This window comes from Pteronotus mesoamericanus, unplaced genomic scaffold (genome assembly GCF_021234165.1).
Source record: "Pteronotus mesoamericanus isolate MK-2021 breed Mesoamerican mustached bat unplaced genomic scaffold, CSHL_Meso_final scaffold_54, whole genome shotgun sequence".
In the NCBI taxonomy this organism is placed as follows: domain Eukaryota; kingdom Metazoa; phylum Chordata; class Mammalia; order Chiroptera; family Mormoopidae; genus Pteronotus; species Pteronotus mesoamericanus.
In genome coordinates this window covers 41,257,024-41,274,373 of record NW_026555321.1, presented here as the reverse complement: position 1 = coordinate 41,274,373, position 17,350 = coordinate 41,257,024, and the positions used below count along the sequence as shown (strand labels likewise).

General features: G+C 35.3%; 1 protein-coding gene across 1 annotated transcript in view; it reads left to right on the top strand.

Moving 5' to 3' along the window:
• DNAH12 (dynein axonemal heavy chain 12) overlaps positions 1-17,350 on the top strand; it is a 230,243-nt gene that overhangs the window by 109,423 nt on the left and 103,470 nt on the right. Inside the window, exons 30-34 of the mRNA XM_054561819.1 lie at positions 2,290-2,473; positions 2,607-2,747; positions 7,537-7,620; positions 8,159-8,347; positions 17,163-17,282. Coding sequence (XP_054417794.1) covers positions 2,290-2,473; positions 2,607-2,747; positions 7,537-7,620; positions 8,159-8,347; positions 17,163-17,282 — 718 coding nt within the window. The remainder of the gene's footprint in view (positions 1-2,289; positions 2,474-2,606; positions 2,748-7,536; positions 7,621-8,158; positions 8,348-17,162; positions 17,283-17,350) is intronic.

The window sequence follows — 17,350 nt, the reverse complement described above, 5'->3', positions numbered from 1 at the left end:
TCTAGAGAGAGATTGAGTGAAACAAATGAAGTTTAAACTTCAGGACCTCTCACCTGTACGGGCCTCTCCACAGGGTCATAATTTATTATATAGGGCATCATTAAAGTGGCTGTGGACATTTCATATTCATAATTGCATATATATATTTTCTTTAGAGAGCCTCCCCACCAATTGTATCAACATACCATAAAACCCCATAAAACCTGGGTTGACTTTTGCTTGATTCTCCCTGGGAGGGGCTTTCCAGTTAATTATTCTCTGTGGGCTTTTGTTCAACTTTCTGAGTGGTCTTTTCACCTTCATTTTCCTTCCTGGTCACATGTGAAGTGGACCATAGAGAAAATGTTTTTGAAGTTGAGAAATGTTTTCAGCTTGTTTCCTGCCTATAGAAAGTTGAGGTATCAAAAGTCATGATTATTTTAAAGGCAGGATTTAAAAGAGAAAAATACAACCATTGTATTAAGTCATTTTTCAAACATATACAAAAATAGAGGGAATACAAGTACAATCAACCCTTATGCATCCAATACTCAAGGATCATTTTTTTACATTAGTATGCACTTTCATTTTTCTTTTTCTTTATTGTTGTTCAGTTACCGTTGTCCTGCTTCTCCCCCATTGCTCTCCCCTGCCCCATCCCCGCCACTCCTGCAGTCAATCCCCCGACGTTGGCCATGAGCCCTCTATTTGTGTTCCTTGGCTTTCCTTTTCTCCTTCTTTCCCCTGTTATCCCCTTCCCCTCTCCCCTCTGGCTACTGTCAGTTTGTTCTTTATTTCCACTTTTTAAGTCTTGACAATTCATGTGTGTTTTAGCCTAGACTCATGGTTTCTTTGTCAGTAAACTCTCTCAAAAACAATAAAGTTTGTATCTATTAGATGCCAGGCAGCTCTGCGCTAGCCACCGCAACTACAGTCCTAATTAAATTATACCTTTCTGAACTTCATTGTTGTTCCTTCAACCTGCCAGGCTTAATTCAGAGGACTACACTCTTAATCTGTTTTCCTGAGCTATTTTATCCTCCTGAAGTGATTACTGGGAATCATACTAATTTTTTATAGGTTTTAATAAAGTGATACAATGGCCCTACCCTTGATTTGATCCTTGACACCAGCCCAAGCATATCTTTCTTGTTCAAAGATTTTTCTCAATTTATCTTTTACCAGTTGGAGACAAGAAAAAATTGTCACTTTCAATTTTCCTGAATTTCTAGACTCTTTCTGTTCTCTTTCATTCTTGCTTGAATACTCCCTATTTTTTTCTGGGCTTATTTCTTTCTTATAGTTCCTTATTAAATACAGCAATCAATTGCCCGTACATACTAATAATATTCTGTTTACTATCCTTTTCTCCTAAAACTATAATTTTATTATTTGTATTATCTGTCATCCAGTTCACTTCAAGGGATAAATTTACCAAATGTTTCATCATTGCATAATATTAATTGCCAATTTTTAGCCTCTGATAATAGTTCATTTGTCACCCATGGCATAGCCTCTAAGCTGATGCCACACATTGTAGTTTTTTTTTTATTATAACAAGAATACTTTCCTCCTTCTAGGATGGGCTAGGATATTCTGTAGAAACAATCAGCACCCAAATCTTAATGACTTAAAAAACAAAGGTTTAGGTCTCATTCGTGCTGTATTCATCGTAGGTTAACAGGGAGGCTCTCCTCATCATAATTACTCAGAGTCCTAGGCTATTGCAGCCACCATCTCAACATTGTGGATTGTAGCTATGCTAGATGGTAAAGAGAGAGCTCTGTAAGGTCCCTCTCTGGCAATTATCTATTCCATGCTAGGAAGTACTACCCATCATTTCCAATTATTACTCATTAGTCACCTATTATTTCCACAGAAAATGAGGAATCCCATTATAAGCAGGAGAAAGGAGATTCAGATGTATTTGGCCAAGAGCAGTAATAATTACTATAGCAAGTGAAGTCTTGAGAAAAGAGAACCCTTCTTCCTTCTCTCCTTAGAAGGACCCAAGTCGTTTTTAAAAATTCCAACAGTATATAATTGTTAAGTTTTCATTTTCACTTGGAGATTTTTTAAATTACATTCTCTCTTATAGATAATGGTATTAATGTAGAGAATTTGATTTGGAGATCAACCAATTCAGAAATTAAATGTATTTTCTTCATGTCTGAGAAAAATTCATATAATTTAAAAAGTTATATGTAGAATTATCATAGGGTCAAATTTTACATACCACTATATAGGCAAATAATTTAACTTACTATTATTTTTATAATATTTTTGTGTAATGACTTTTTTCCTTAATAGTTTTATGTTAGTAGGAGAGCCTTTTGCTGCTAAGACAAAAGTTCTGCATGTGCTGGCTGATACTCTAACTCTTATGAATGAACGTGGCTGTGGAGAGGAAGAAAAGGTCATTTACAGGACTGTAAACCCCAAATCCATTACTATGGGCCAACTTTTTGGACAGTTTGATCCAGTGTCTCATGAGGTAATATATAATATAAACATTCTCAGCTCTTATTGACAATGCACATTAAATCAAGAAATTTGATATGTTTTCGTATCATCACTTTGTAGTTTTATACAGGAAGCTTTCCAACTCTTCCTTTTTTCCTCCTCAGTGGACTGATGGTATTGTGGCTAACACTTTTAGAGAATTTGCCTTATCAGAAACACCTGACCGGAAATGGGTTGTATTTGATGGTCCCATTGACACTTTGTGGATAGAGAGCATGAACACAGTATTGGACGATAATAAAAAGGTAAAATCATCATGATAAAAAAAAAACAGCTGCACAAGATGAATATAACTAACACTACTGACATGTAAACTTAAAAATGGTTAATAAGGTAAATTATATATGTATTACATATGTTTTTTACCACAATTTTAAAAAGCAAAACAAAACAGATGTAGACATGTTTAAGGAATGTTATATGTTCAACAACTAATCACCCAGGATCATATATTTGAAATAAAGGATGAAATAAATTGCATAAGTTTATAAGTTATCCTTTCAATAAAAAACTATGCTGTAGTAAATCCTTTGCTTAGTTTTTGTAGAATAAAAGTATATTGTATTAAAATTACTGTATTAGCAGGAAGGCGTAGCAATATAATAGGTAATAAGTTATAAGGTGACTTCAGACCTGTGGTTTCTTCAGAACTTTAAATTAATATTTTAGGAAAAAAAGAAAAGGACTGTATTCCTTTTTGAAAACATTAAATGTTTCAGCGTCATATGTGGCATATTGCTTTAGAAGCTTTATGATATACAAAAAAACTAGAAAATCAAAGACTTGTAGTATTTAAATGAGAGATAACATACATACAGTATAGAATGCACTAACTTCCCTGGCCAGGTGGCTCAGTTGGTTGGAGTATCATCCCTTACAGCAGAAAATTGTGGGTTCAATTCCTGGTCAGAGCACACGCCTAGGTTTGATCTCGTCTGGGTGCATACCAGGCAACCGATCAATGTTTCTCTCTTACATCGATGTTTCTCTCTATCTCTCTCTTCCTCTCTCTCTAAAATCAATAAACATATTCTCATATAAGGATTTAAAAAGAATAAAAATAGCTCTGTTTGGTATGGCTTAGTGGTCCTGGCCTGTGAACCAAAGGGTCGCTGGTTCGAGTCCCTTTCAGGGCACATGCCTGGGTTGTAGGCCAGGACCCAGTAGGGGGTGCACAGGAGGCAAGCATACACTGATGATTCCCTCTCTTTCTCCCTCTTTTCCCCTCTCTAAAAACGAATAAATAAAAAAATAAATTTTAAAAAAAGAATAAAAATAAAATTAAAAGTACACTAAGTTTTAGATTCTATGACTTTTTTTTACATAAGTGTACATTCATAATAACTTTCACCTAAATAAAAGTCGTAAGTTTTCTTGTACCCTACAAGGTTCACTCATGTCCCTTCCCAGTCCTTAAACCCCAGGGGTGATCATCATTCTGACGTCTACTGTGATAAATTAGTTATGCTAGTTCTTAAACTTCATGTGAATGGAATTATACTCTTTATACTCTTTAGTATTTCCCCTTTTCAGGTCAGTATAGCATCTGTGATAGTCATGTTGTTATAGTTCCATTTTATTTATTTATTTACTTATTTATTCTTTTTATGTCTTTGTTAGTATTCTACCATATGAATATGCCACAAGTTATTTTTATGCTTACATGAAATAACTATAATACTAAACTAGCAAATTAATTTATTTATCATTCAAACTTATACTCCAATACTTTATCATAGGTGGTTGGTCATTTATTCATAATCTTTCTCTCATACATTTAATCATATTGATCACACTAAGAAGGGTAAGTAAACAGACAAAATATAGTGATGATTCAGAACAGAGGAGTCAAGTAGAGTCAAGTCTAAGAATTCATAGCCAGGTAGCAGGATTGTTTCATAGTGGATGAGAGGGAAGCAAGAAAGGATAGGTATAGATACAAGTGAATGTATGGATTTGATAGTAGAAATTTGAAGGGAAATCCTTTTGATTATTTATTTTTACTTTGTGAAATGGCAGGCCCTATTTCTTTGCATACTTGAGGAGAAAAGGGAAGATTTAAATGAGCCATTTGGAAAATGGGAAAGAGCTGCCTAGGAAGTTATAGAAGCATACCAAAGTGTTACTGAGAACCTGACTGAGTTGAAAACCATGAATTATTAGTAGTAGTGCCAAGGTCTGCCTTTAGGAGACTTACTTAGTCTAAACAGTTTGGAGGGGGGCTGTAGACTGAAAATGTTCTACACTGGAAATACAGGAAGGCTTTAAGATATTGGCATGAGAAGGGTATAGTGCTAGACCATAAAATGGAAGCTACTTAATAGTGGAGGAAGTGAGAACAACAAGGATATGAAAATGAAGACCAAGAGTAGTAGGAGTTAATGAGTGAGAAGTCCTACTCTGGATGGGTAGGAGTCTGTGGGCAGAGACTGGGATGCTTGAATTTAGTATTTCAGAATTGTGTACTGTTCCAGAAGGTTTCAGGTATATACGTAGATGACTGACATGTAATAGGAGAAAACTAAGTGAAGACAAGGTGGTCAAGGATCCAAATTTTATGAGATGCTCCTCTGCATTAGGACTGCATTAGGCCAGAGTTATAGTAGAAAGAGATTAAACAAAGTACCAAAAGCTTTAGCTAACAAAGGGGAATGATTGGGTGCTGGTGAGTGACAGCAGAAATCAGGGGTATCAAAGGAGCAAGGTTTGTACTGGAGGATGGAGTGGAAGTATTTGGGAAACAACAGTAAATAGAAGACTCACTCTACTTCCCACATTTGTAGCAAGTAGGAGAATGTTTGCTGAAATAGTCTGGTAGAAACTTCAAAGTATTCTAGACTGGTACTTCCAATAGAACTTTCTGCAATGATGTAAATATCTGCACTGCCCAATAAGGTAGCCACTAGTGACATGTGGCTTATTAAGTATTTACTCACATTTTGAGCATTTTGAAATGTGTCTTATGCAATTGAAAACCTGAGTTTATATTTTTAACTTTAATTAGTTAAAATATAAATAGCCACATACAATTACTGGTTAGCGTACTGGACAGTCCAGATCAAGACAATTTATATATTTTACAGATAAGACACAGCTCCAGAAATGTTAAATACCATGTTGTTGACATACAGGGTCTGTTCAGAAAGTATCCATCCATGTAATATGAAAAATACAGACATTTATTGGAGAAGATATAAGATACAAGAAACATTGTACATAGTACTCCCCTTCAAAGTAGGCACTTTGGGACCTCAGACAGTTCTCCCAATCAACATCAACTGCCCTGTCGTATTTTCCTGAATCTCATTGATAGTCTGAAATCTCTTCCCTTTCAAGGGTGATTTTAGTTTTGGGAAAAGTCACAGGGCGCTGAATCTGGACTGTAGTGGGGCTCAGTCACCTGGGTGATTTGATGTTTCACCAAAAAATTCTGCATGAGATATGATGCATGACCAGGCACATTATCGTGATGAAGCTGCCATTCATCAGTTGCCCATAGCTGCAGTCTTCCAAATCATCTGAATAGTTTCCATGGAGGAATGTTCAAGCTTAACACAAAATTTGTTGCAGATTCGTTGCTCTACTCACTCATTTTGAATACGATGGCCACACAGTACACATGCTCACTCAACAGCATCTACCACCACCACTGACTAGTACAGTGAAGTTGTCCTTGTTCACACATGTGCATTCCAGTCAACTCTCCTTTGCTGCCAGGTTACATCGAAGTTGTGCTAACCATTCTCGTTACAGTAACAATGGTTGGACCTTTTCTGGACAGACCTTGTAAAGCTAGACAGGAGTGAAACTGGAACTAGAGTGATAATGGTAGAAACAGAGAAAAAACACTGAAACATAAATGAGTAAGAAGAATTTAAAAGACTTACTAATGAAATTAATTTGGAATGTCAACAATTAATAATAATTATTAAAATTATTAAAAGTTAATGATAATTCCAAAGTTAGAAGCCAAACAGATGAAGAAGACAGAATAGCTTTAGTAATAATGGACAGGAACCCTGACTGGTGTGGCTTAGTCGATTGGGCATTGCCCTGCAAAGCAAAAGGTCACCAGTTCAATCCCTGGTCAAGGCACATGCCTGGGTTGCAGGTCCCAAGTCAGGGCACATACAAGAGGCAAACAATTGGTGTTTCTCACATCAATGTTTCTCTCACTCTCTTTTTCCCTTCCCCCATCTCAAAAAAAAACATCTTCTAGAAAATAATGGACAAGAAAAGAGTTTGGTAGAAAGGGAGCAGTTGATAAATTGAATTTTTACATATTTGATTAAAAGACAATGTTTTAGATTAAAAGAGACCAAAGAGGTGTAGCAGACTCAATGCATGGTCATTGATTGTATTTTGTTCTGAATAAATCAGCTGAAAAGACATTTCTGGTATAACTGAGGAAATTTGAATATTGGGTGAGTTGTTGATATTAAGCAATTATTGGAATTTTTGTTAGATGTGATCATGTTTTTTTGTGATATAGAAAAGTCCCTAATTTTTAGATGCATATTGGCCTATTTGTATGTGTAATGCCATGGTATGTGTAATGCTCTTTAAAATACTTTTTTTAAAAAAGCTGAAGCAAATATGGCAAAGTGGTGATTGATAAAACTAGGAGATAGGTATATGAATGTTCATATTATTCTTTTGTATTTTTTAATTAATAAAGAGGAATTCTGATAACTATGAAATCAGGAGTATTTCATATAATTTTTAATAACAAGAACTGAGATTTGTATAGTATTACAGTTTTTGTAATATGTCATGTAGTTCCCGTGCTCCCTTACTATATGAGAGAGAAATTATCCCTGTTTATAGATGAAGAGGCTGAGACTCAGAGATGTTATATATTTGCTTATCTACTAAGTAATTGACAGAACTAGACCTACAATTATGATAGTGTGGCTATCAAGCTAATACTTTTACATCATATCACAGGATATACATTTTCTTAAACTAGAAAAATTTTCATCTGAGAAGTTTGAGAATTTTTTACATAAACATTTGAAAAATAATTGCTTTTAGCTCTGCCTTATGAGTGGAGAAATTATTCAGATGTCTCCTCAAATGAGCCTCATCTTTGAAGCAATGGACCTTTCCCAGGCCTCAGTAAGTTCGTAATTTAATAGAACAGTAATTTGTTTATTTGTTTATTCATTCATTCACTTAGTCAATATGTGTTTTTTATTATGTCTCAGAAGATGAATTAGGCACTAGGAATACAAAGATGGTGTTCATTTAGGGAGGATGAGAAGCATGCTAATAAATAATTCCAATGAAGAGCTACATGTCAGTGCTCTAAAAATATGGAGAGGGTGGGTGCCCCAGAGGAGAATGGATGGAGGAAGACCGTGGAAAACGTTTGAGTGTTTGATCTGGTTTTGAGGAGTAAGACTTCTCCAGGGAGATTGGTTGGGGCCAGGCATTCCAAGTCATGACAAAATGTAAAGACCTGAAGCCATGTCATGCCTGGGGAACTGTAACTTCAAATAGTTTTCTCTAATACATGTGAGGCTATATAGAGAAAGACAGGAGACCAGTTCCTGAAGAGCCTTATAGATCATGCAAAGTAATAGCTAATAACTGCCAGGTACTACTGATATAAAAGCAACACTGGAAAAAGAAAATTTGCCTTTTTTTTCTCTAGCCTGCCACTGTAAGCCGCTGTGGCATGATTTATTTGGAACCCTCACAGTTAGGATGGGAACCACTTGTGTCTTCATGGTTGAATTCACTAGCAGAACCTTTACAGGAACCAGATCATCAGGCTCTTCTGAGAGGACTTTTTGACTGGTTAATACCACCCACTTTAAAGCTTCGTAAGAAAAAATGCAAGGTAACACTATAATCTTCTGACTCACTCAAGTTTCTTTAGTTTTCATTCAACTTGACTAAGTCTAAAGTCACAATGATAGGATAAATAACTAAAATCAATTTCTGCTTAGATGTCTAGTGTTCATTTTCTCAAAAAAATTGAAATGTTTATTGTGACAATCAGGGATTCACATGCAGTTTTAAGAAATAATAGAAATTTCATGTACATTTCACCCAATTTCCCTCAATGTTAACAGTTTGCATGACTATATTCTAATATCACAAGGAGGATATTGACATAAATACCCTCTACTGATCTTATGCAGCTTCCCCTAGTTATACTTGCACTCAAGTGTTTGTATATGTATGTATCAATATTTATCCCTGTCGGTGTTATTTAAAAATTTTTTAAATAAAAATCATATATAAATTGTACAATATGATGATTTGATGTACATACACATAGTGAAATTATTACTACAGTCAAGCTAATTATATCATCTCCTCAAATAGTTACCATTTTTTTTTGTGTATGTGTATATGTATGGTGAGAGCACATAAATCTACTCTCTTAGCACATTTCCAGTACTGATACAGTATTGTATCAGCATTATTATCTATAGTCATCATGCAGTACATTAGATCTCTAGACTTATTTATCCTACATAACTGCAACTTTGTACCCTTGCTCAGGGTCTCCCTATTTTCCCCATCTTTCCAGCTCTAGTAACCAACATTTTACTCTCTGGTTGTATGTATTCAACTTTTAGATTCCACATGTAAATGCAATCATGCAGTTTATTCCTTCCTGTGTCTGGCTTATCTCACTTATTATAGTATCTTTTTTAATCCATGTTGTTGCGAATAGAAGGATCCCTTTTTTAAGATTGAATAATATTCCATTATAATAATACAATTTCTTGATCCATTCATCCATCATCAGACACTTAGTTTGTTTCCATATATGGGCTACTGTGAATAATGCTACAATGAACATGATAATACAGATATCCCTTTGAGGTACTGATTTCATTTTCTTTGGTTACATACTCTGAACAGGGATTGCTGAATCATATGGTAGTTCTATTTTCAGTTTTAGTTTTTTGAGGCTCCTCTATACTGGTTTCCGTAATGGCTGTACCAATTTATATTCCCACCAACAATGCACAAATTTTTTCTTTTCTCTACATCCCACCAACACTTTCTATCTTTTTTTTTAAAGTAATAGCTTCCATAACAGGTGTGAAGTCATATTTTATTATGGTTTTGATTTGCATTTCATTGATGATTAGTGATGTTGAGTGCCTTTTCATCTGTTGATTATGTGTATGTCTCCTTTGGAAAAAATATCTATTCAAGTCCTTCACCCATTTTTAAATTGCGTTGATAGGAATTTTTTGCTTTTGAATTGTATGAGTTTTTTAAATATATTTTGGATATTAACCCCTTATCAGATATATGGTTTGCAATATTTTCTCTCAATCCATAGGTTGCCTTTTCATTTTGTTGTTTCATTTTCTACTGTGCTTTTAGTTTGATATAGCCCTACTTCTTAATATTTACTTCTGTCTGATCTTTCAGTGTCATAGTCAAAAAAATCATTTCTAAGGTCACTGTCAAGGAGCTTATTCACCATGTTTTCTTCTAGGAGTTTTATGATCTCAGGTCTTATATTTAAGTCATTAACCCATTTTGGATTGACATTTGTGTGTGGTGTAAGATAAGGACCCAATGTCATTCTTTTACACGTAGATACCCAATTTTCTGAGCACCATTTATTGAACAGATTACCTTTTCCCCATTGTGTACTCTTGGGACCCTTTAGTGAAGATCAGTTGACTGTATGTGTTTGGGTTTATGTCTGGGCTTTCTCTTCTGTTCCATTTGTTTATATATTTGATTTTATGTCAGTACCATACTGTTTTGATTACTAGAGGTTTGTAATACAGTGGTTCCCCCCTTATCCATGGGGGTTATTTTCCAAGACCCCCAGTGGATGCCTGAAACCTCAGACCACACTGAACCCTATATATGTTTTTTCTATACATACATATATTTTCATTTAAAGAAAGTACTTTATGACTTCTCTATGGCATACCTGATTGCTGGCATCACTATTATTGACCTCTTATGTCCATTATTAAGTAAAATAAGGATTACTTGAACACAAGGACTGTGATACCATAACAGTCAATCTGATAACCCACAGAGTTCTTAAGTGACTTTCTGCAGGTAGCAAAGGTATGATTCATAACCTGGACAGGACAAAGTAGGGTGGAACAAGATTTCATCACACTATTTAGAATGAGGTGCAATTTAAAACTTATAAACTATTCATTTCTGGAACTTTCCACTTAATATAGTGGACCATGGTTGACCATGGGTAACTGAAACCAGGGAACGTGAAACTGTGGATAAAGGGATGTTGCTATAATGGTGATGGATAAATTGCCTCCATTCTACTATAAAGATTAAAGGACAAAAGTATTAAAAACAACTATAACAATTATGTTAACAGATTGATAATATAAAGAGATGTTAATTGTGACATCAGTAGCATATAATGTGGAGAAAGGAGAAGTAAATGTGGAGTGGTCTTGTATACAAATAAAATTAAATTGTTATCAGCTTAAAATATGCTGTTACAAAAATTTTTATGTAAGCCCCTAGTTACAGAAGTCACACAAAACACAGCAAAACCCGAAGAGGAACAACAGAGAGAGAAGAGGGGCAAAAGAATGACAAGACAAACAAAAGAGTTAACAAAATGGCAATAGTAAATCCTTCCTTATCAATATTTTTTAAAAAGTAAATGGCTTAGACTTTCCAGCAAATGATATAGTGAAACTAAGTGGAATAAAAAAACAAGATCCAACTATATGTTGTCTAGAAAAAATGCAATTTAGATTCGACATGCATAGGCTAAAAGTGAAGGAATGAATAAAGGTATTCCATGCAAATGGAATATCCAAAAGAAAGCAGGGGTGGCTATAATTATATCAGAAAAGTAGACTTTAAGTCAAAAATTGTCTCTAGAGAGAAAGGAGGTCCTTATATAATTATTAAATATGGTCAATTCACAGGAAAGTATAACAGTTGTAAATATATACATCCAACATTGGAGCATTTAAGTATATAAAACAAATATTGAAAGATCTGAGAAGAGAATTTGATAGCAATACAATAATAGTGGAGACTTCAATATCCTAGTTTTGATAAGGGATAGAATATCCAGCAGAAAATCAGTAAGAAACAGGGGATTTGAATGATACTATAAACGTAATGGACCTAACAGACATAGACAGAGCTTTTCACTCAACTGTGGAATACACATTCTTCTCAAGCACACATATAACATCCTTCAGGATAGATAACAAAATAAGTCTCTAAATTTAAGATTGAAATTATACCAAGTATCATTTCCAACCACTATGGGATAAAACTAAAAGTCAGTAACAGCAAGAAAACAAACGAACAAAAAAATTCACAAATACATGGAAACAAAGTAACACACTTTAACAACCATGTTGTCAAAGAGGAAACCAAAGGGTACATCTAAAAACATTTTTTTTATTATTGTTTATGCTTTTACAGTTGTCCCAATTGTTTTCCTCCTTCATCCCCTTCCACCTACCCCACCTCCTGCTTCCATAGTAAGTTCCTACACTGTTGTCCATGTCCATGGGTTCTTCATATATATTCTTTGACTAATCCCTTCACCCTCTTTCAAATAGTCCCCACCTCCTTCCTCCCCTCTTAGCACTGTCAGTCTATTCCATGATTCTCTGCCTCGGGTTCTATTTTTCTCATTAGCGTTTTTTGTTGATTAGATTCCTCTTATAAGTGAGGTCATATGATATTTGTCTTTCACCAACTGGCTTATTTCACTTAGCATAATAATCTCCAGTTTTATCTATGCTATTGCAAAAGGAAGAACTTCCTTTTTTGTTTCTGCTGTGTAGTATTACATCTTGTAAATGTACCATAGTTTTTAAATCCACTTATCTACTGATGGACACTTGGGCTGTTTTAAACACTTGGCTATTGTAAATAGTGCTGCTTTGAACATAGAGGTGCATAAGTTCTTTTCCATTGGTGTTTCAGGATTCCTAGGGTATATTCCAAGCAGTGAAATTTCTGGGTCATAAGGCAGTTCCATTTTTAATTTTCTGAGGAAAATCCATACTGTTTTCCACAATGGCTGCACCAGTCTGCATTCCTACCAAGAGTGTACTAGGGTTCCCCTTTCTCCACAACCTCACCAGCACTTGTCAATCTATTAATGATGCCCCTTTTGACAGGTGTGAGGTGATATCTCATTGTGGTTTTAGTTTGCATCTCTCTGATGAGAAGAGATAATTGAACATTTTTTCATGTCTATGGGCAATCTGTATGTCAACTTGGAGACGTGTTTATTCAGGTCCTATTTTTTAGTGTCTATTTTTTAATTGGGTTGTTTGTCTTCCTGGTGTTTAGTCATGTGAGGTTTTAATATATTTTGGAGATTAACCCTTTCCAATATATTGTTGGCAAATATGTTCTCCCACACAGTTGATTCCCTTTTCATTTTGATGATGGTTTGTTTCTTTAGCTGTGCAGACTTTTTTGATATAGTCCCATTTGTTTATTTTTTCCTTTGTTTCCCTTGCCCTAAAGGATATATCAGCAAAAATACTGCTACATGAGATGTCTGAAGTTTACTGCCTATGTTTTCCGCTAGGACTTTTGTGATTCCACGACTTATATTTAAGTCCTTTATTCTGGGTTTATTCTGGTGTATGGTGTAAATTGGTGGTCTGGTTTTATTTTTTGCACATAATAGTCCCATTCTCCCACCACCATTTATTGAAGAGAGTGTTTTTACTCCATTGTATGCTCATGCCCCCTTTATCAAATATTAATTGACCATAGAGGGGTTTATTCCTGGGCTCTCTATTCTGTTCCATTGATCTATGTGTCTGTTCTTATGCCAGTACCAGACTGTTTTGATTACAGTGACCTTGTATTATAGTTTGGTATCAGGTATTTTAATCCCTCCAACTTTGTTCTTCTTAGGATTGCTGAGGCTACTTGGGGTCTTTTTTGGTTCCATATAAATTTTTGGAATATTCTAGATCTGTGAAATATTGCATTGGTATTTTAATAGGAATTGTGTTGAATCTATAGATTGCTTTGGGTAGCATGATATTTTAATCATGTTAATTCTCCAGTCCATGAACAAGGTAAATGCTTCTATTTATTTCCATCTTCCTCAATTTCTTTCTTCAATGTTCTATAGTTCTCTGAGTAGAGGTTTTTACATGCTTACTTAAATTTATTCCTAGGTACTTTTTTTTCTTGTTGCGATAGTAAATGAGATTTTTTTCTTAGTTTCTCTTTCTAGTACTTCATTGTTTGTATACAAGAATGTCATTGATTTCTGAATATTGACTTTGTATCCTGCTACTTTGCTGAATTCACTTATTAGGTTGAGTAGTTTTCTTGTTGAGATCATAGTTGTACGATGTACAGTATCATGCTGTCAGAAAATAATAACAGTTTTGCTTCATTCTTTTCTATTTGTATGCTGTTTATTTCTTTTTCTTTTCTAATCACTGTGGCTAGAACTTCCAGTACTATGTTGAATAAGAGTGGTAAAAGCAGGCACCCTTGTCTTGTTCCTGAGCTTAAGGGAAACGCTTTTAGTTGTTGCCCATTGAGTATGATATTGCCAGTAGGTTTCTCATATATGGCCTTTATTATGTTGAGGCAACTCCCTCTATTCCCACTTTACTGAGTGTTTTTTTTTTTTATCATAAATAGGTGTTGGATTTTATCAAATGCTTTCTCAACATCTATTGATATGGTCATGTGATTTTTGCCTTTCATTTTGTTTATGTGATATATTACATTTATTGATTTGCAAATATTATGCCATCCTTGCATCCCTGGAATATATCCCACTTGATTGTGGTGTATGATCGGTTTATGAATTGCTGGATCTAGATTGCCAATATTTTATTGAGGATTTTAACATCTATGTTCATCAGAGATATTGGCCTGTAATTTTCTTTCTTTGATGTCTTTATCTGGTCTTGGAATTAGGATAATGCTGACCTCATAAAAAGAGTTTGGGAGGCTTCCCTCTTCTTGAATTTTTTGGGATAGTTTGAGAAGGATAGCTTTTCTGTGATGTTTTGTAAAATTTGCCTATGAAGCCATCCAGTCCAGGGCTTTTGTGTGCAGGAATATTTTTGATTACTGCTTCAATTTTGCTAGTTGTTATTGGACTGTTCAGGCATTCTGGTTCTCCTTGATTCAGTTTTGGGAGATCATATGTTTCCAGAAATTCATCCATTTTGCCTTGATTGTCCAATTTCTTGGCATATAGTTGTTCGTAGTAATTTCTTACAATCCTTTGTATTTATTTGGTATCAGTTGTTATTCCTCTTTTGTTTCTGGTTTTATTTACTTGGGTCCTCTCTCTTTTTTTCGTGATGAGTCTAGTTAAAGGTTTGTCAATTTTATCTATCTTTTCAAAAAACCAGCTCCTGGATTCATTGATTCTTTGGATTGTGTTTTCAGTCTCTATGTCATTTAATTCTGCTCTGATCTTGATTATTTCCTTCCTTCTACTCACCCTGGGCTTTGTTTGTTGTTATTCATCTAGCTATTTTAGATGTAAGGTTAGGTTGTTCATTGGAGATTTTTCTCTCTTCTTCAGGTGGGCATGTATTGCTATGAACTTCCCCCTTAGGAATGTCTTTGCTGTATCCCATAGGTTTAGGGTTGTTTTTAGTCCATTTTCATTTGTTTCCAGATACTTTTTAAAATTTCATCCTTGATCTCATTGTTAACCCATTCATGATTTAAAAACATGTTATTTGGTCTCCATGTAATTGAATGTTTTTGAGTTTTTTCCTTGAGGTTGGTTTCTAGTTTCAAGACATTGTTATCCAAGAGGATGCCTATAGGATTTCAATTTTCTTGAATTTGTTAAGGCTTATTTTGTGTCCTACAAATAGTCTGTCATTGAAACTGATTCATGTGCTTTTGAAAAGAATGTATTCTCTGCTTTTTGTGTGTGAAATGTTATGTAAATATCAATTAACTCCATTGATATAGAGCAGGGGTGTCCAATTTTTTGGTGTCTCTGAGCCACACTGGAAGAAGAAGAGTTGTCTTGGGCCACACATTAAATACATAAATGCATTGTGACATGTAGTCCCCCCAAAAAATCTCACAATGTTTTAAGTAAACTTATAATTTTGGCCCAACCAGAATGTGTTGGGCCACATTCACAATCATCCTGGGTTGCATGTGGCCCATGGGCTGCAGGTTGGACATGTCTGATTTAGAGTGTTGTTCAATGACACAATATCCTTGTGGATTCTTTGTTTAAAAGATCTATCCATTGTTGACAGTGGGGTGCTAAAATCTCCTATCATGACTACATTGCTGATGATCTCCTTCTTAGAAACCTCCATATTTTCTGTATGTATTTAGGTGCTCCTATGTTGGGTCCATATATGTTTGTAAGGGTTATATCCTCCTGATGGAAAACTCCCTTGATATGATTTCGATCTTCTTAAATTTATCGACTTGTTTTCTGTTCTAACATGTGGTCTATCCTAGAAAACATACCATGTGCCCTTGAAAAGTATATATATTTTGCTGTTTTGCGGTGAAATGCTCTGAAGATATCAATTAAACCCACTTGATCTAATGTGTCATTTAACACCGGTGTCATCTTATTGATATTTTGTCTGGAAGATCCATCCACTGAAGTCAATAGGGTGTTAAAATCCCCTACTATGACTGTATTTCTGTTTATTTCTCCCTTTATGTTCATCAAGATATGCTTTACATATTCAGGCGCTCCTATGTTGAGTCTGTAAATGTTAAGGGAGGATCAGCTAAAGTCTCAGAGCTCCCAGAGATCCACCTTAGTTATTAAACTTAATCACTAAGACGGCAATCTCCAACAGCCCAGCTTAAGCTACGTAGTGTGGGGTAGGGTAATTCTTGCAGGTAGTGGGGTGTGCAGTTCCTTCCCCTCAGACCGATGCCCTGTGGAAAAGAGTCCCCTGCTTGAGAAAGATGGTTTCTGTAGTATGGGGAATGACTCAGCACAGGGATCCTGGCAGCTGTCCCTTCAGATTTCTCCCCAGAGCCACCAACCCCAGACTCTCCTCATGCATCTCTAGTCCACTGTGCCCTCCTTCTGCCAGAACCCAGGTTAAGGGGCTGCAAACAAAATTTTATATGTTGGCCCTTTAGAGGCTCTCTCTGTCTCCAGCCATCTCTCCCTGGTGGACAGAAACCTTGCTGTTTTTCACAGTGGTATGTTATTTGGGTTCCTTTCCTAGATCTGGTACCATAGGCTGGGGAGCCCACCTTGGGGTTTAGAAACTACACTTCTCATGGAACCCCCTGGCTGCTGAAATATCCTTTTGGAATTTCTGATGTCACTTGTGGGAGCCCAACCAGCCTTCTTGTGCCTCCTCTGTGGTCTGTACCACTCTTGTTGTGGTGATGTGGCTTCTTCTGTCTGTTTGTGATTATAATGCTTCTTTCCAGCTAGTGTTCAGTTGGTTATTCAGGGTGATTTTTCTATAATTTAGTTTAATTCCGGTTTGGTCCTAGGAAGAGGTTTGTGCAATTTCTATTTACTCCTCTACCATCTTGGGGCCTCAAGAATTTTTTTTTTTTAATCATGCATACAGTTTCATTTCTTTAAATTGAAATGTTATAAAGACCTTGTAAAAACCATGTGTCCTTTTATCAGATTTTAACATATTTATCTTCTTTTATTTTTCAAATAAGATGAAAGAAAATATATTCTTTTAACTCTGCAGGAACTGATTCCTACAAGTGATAGCAATTTGGTTGTGTCTCTCACTCGCCTCTTTGAAGTACTACTCTGCGATGTGGTAGAAAATGATCCTACAAGCAAGCACATTCGTGTTTGGATTATGGTTGGTATTTTTCTTAATGTGGTTTTTCATTACAGAATGAAATATGCCTGTGACAAATGATACCTGTA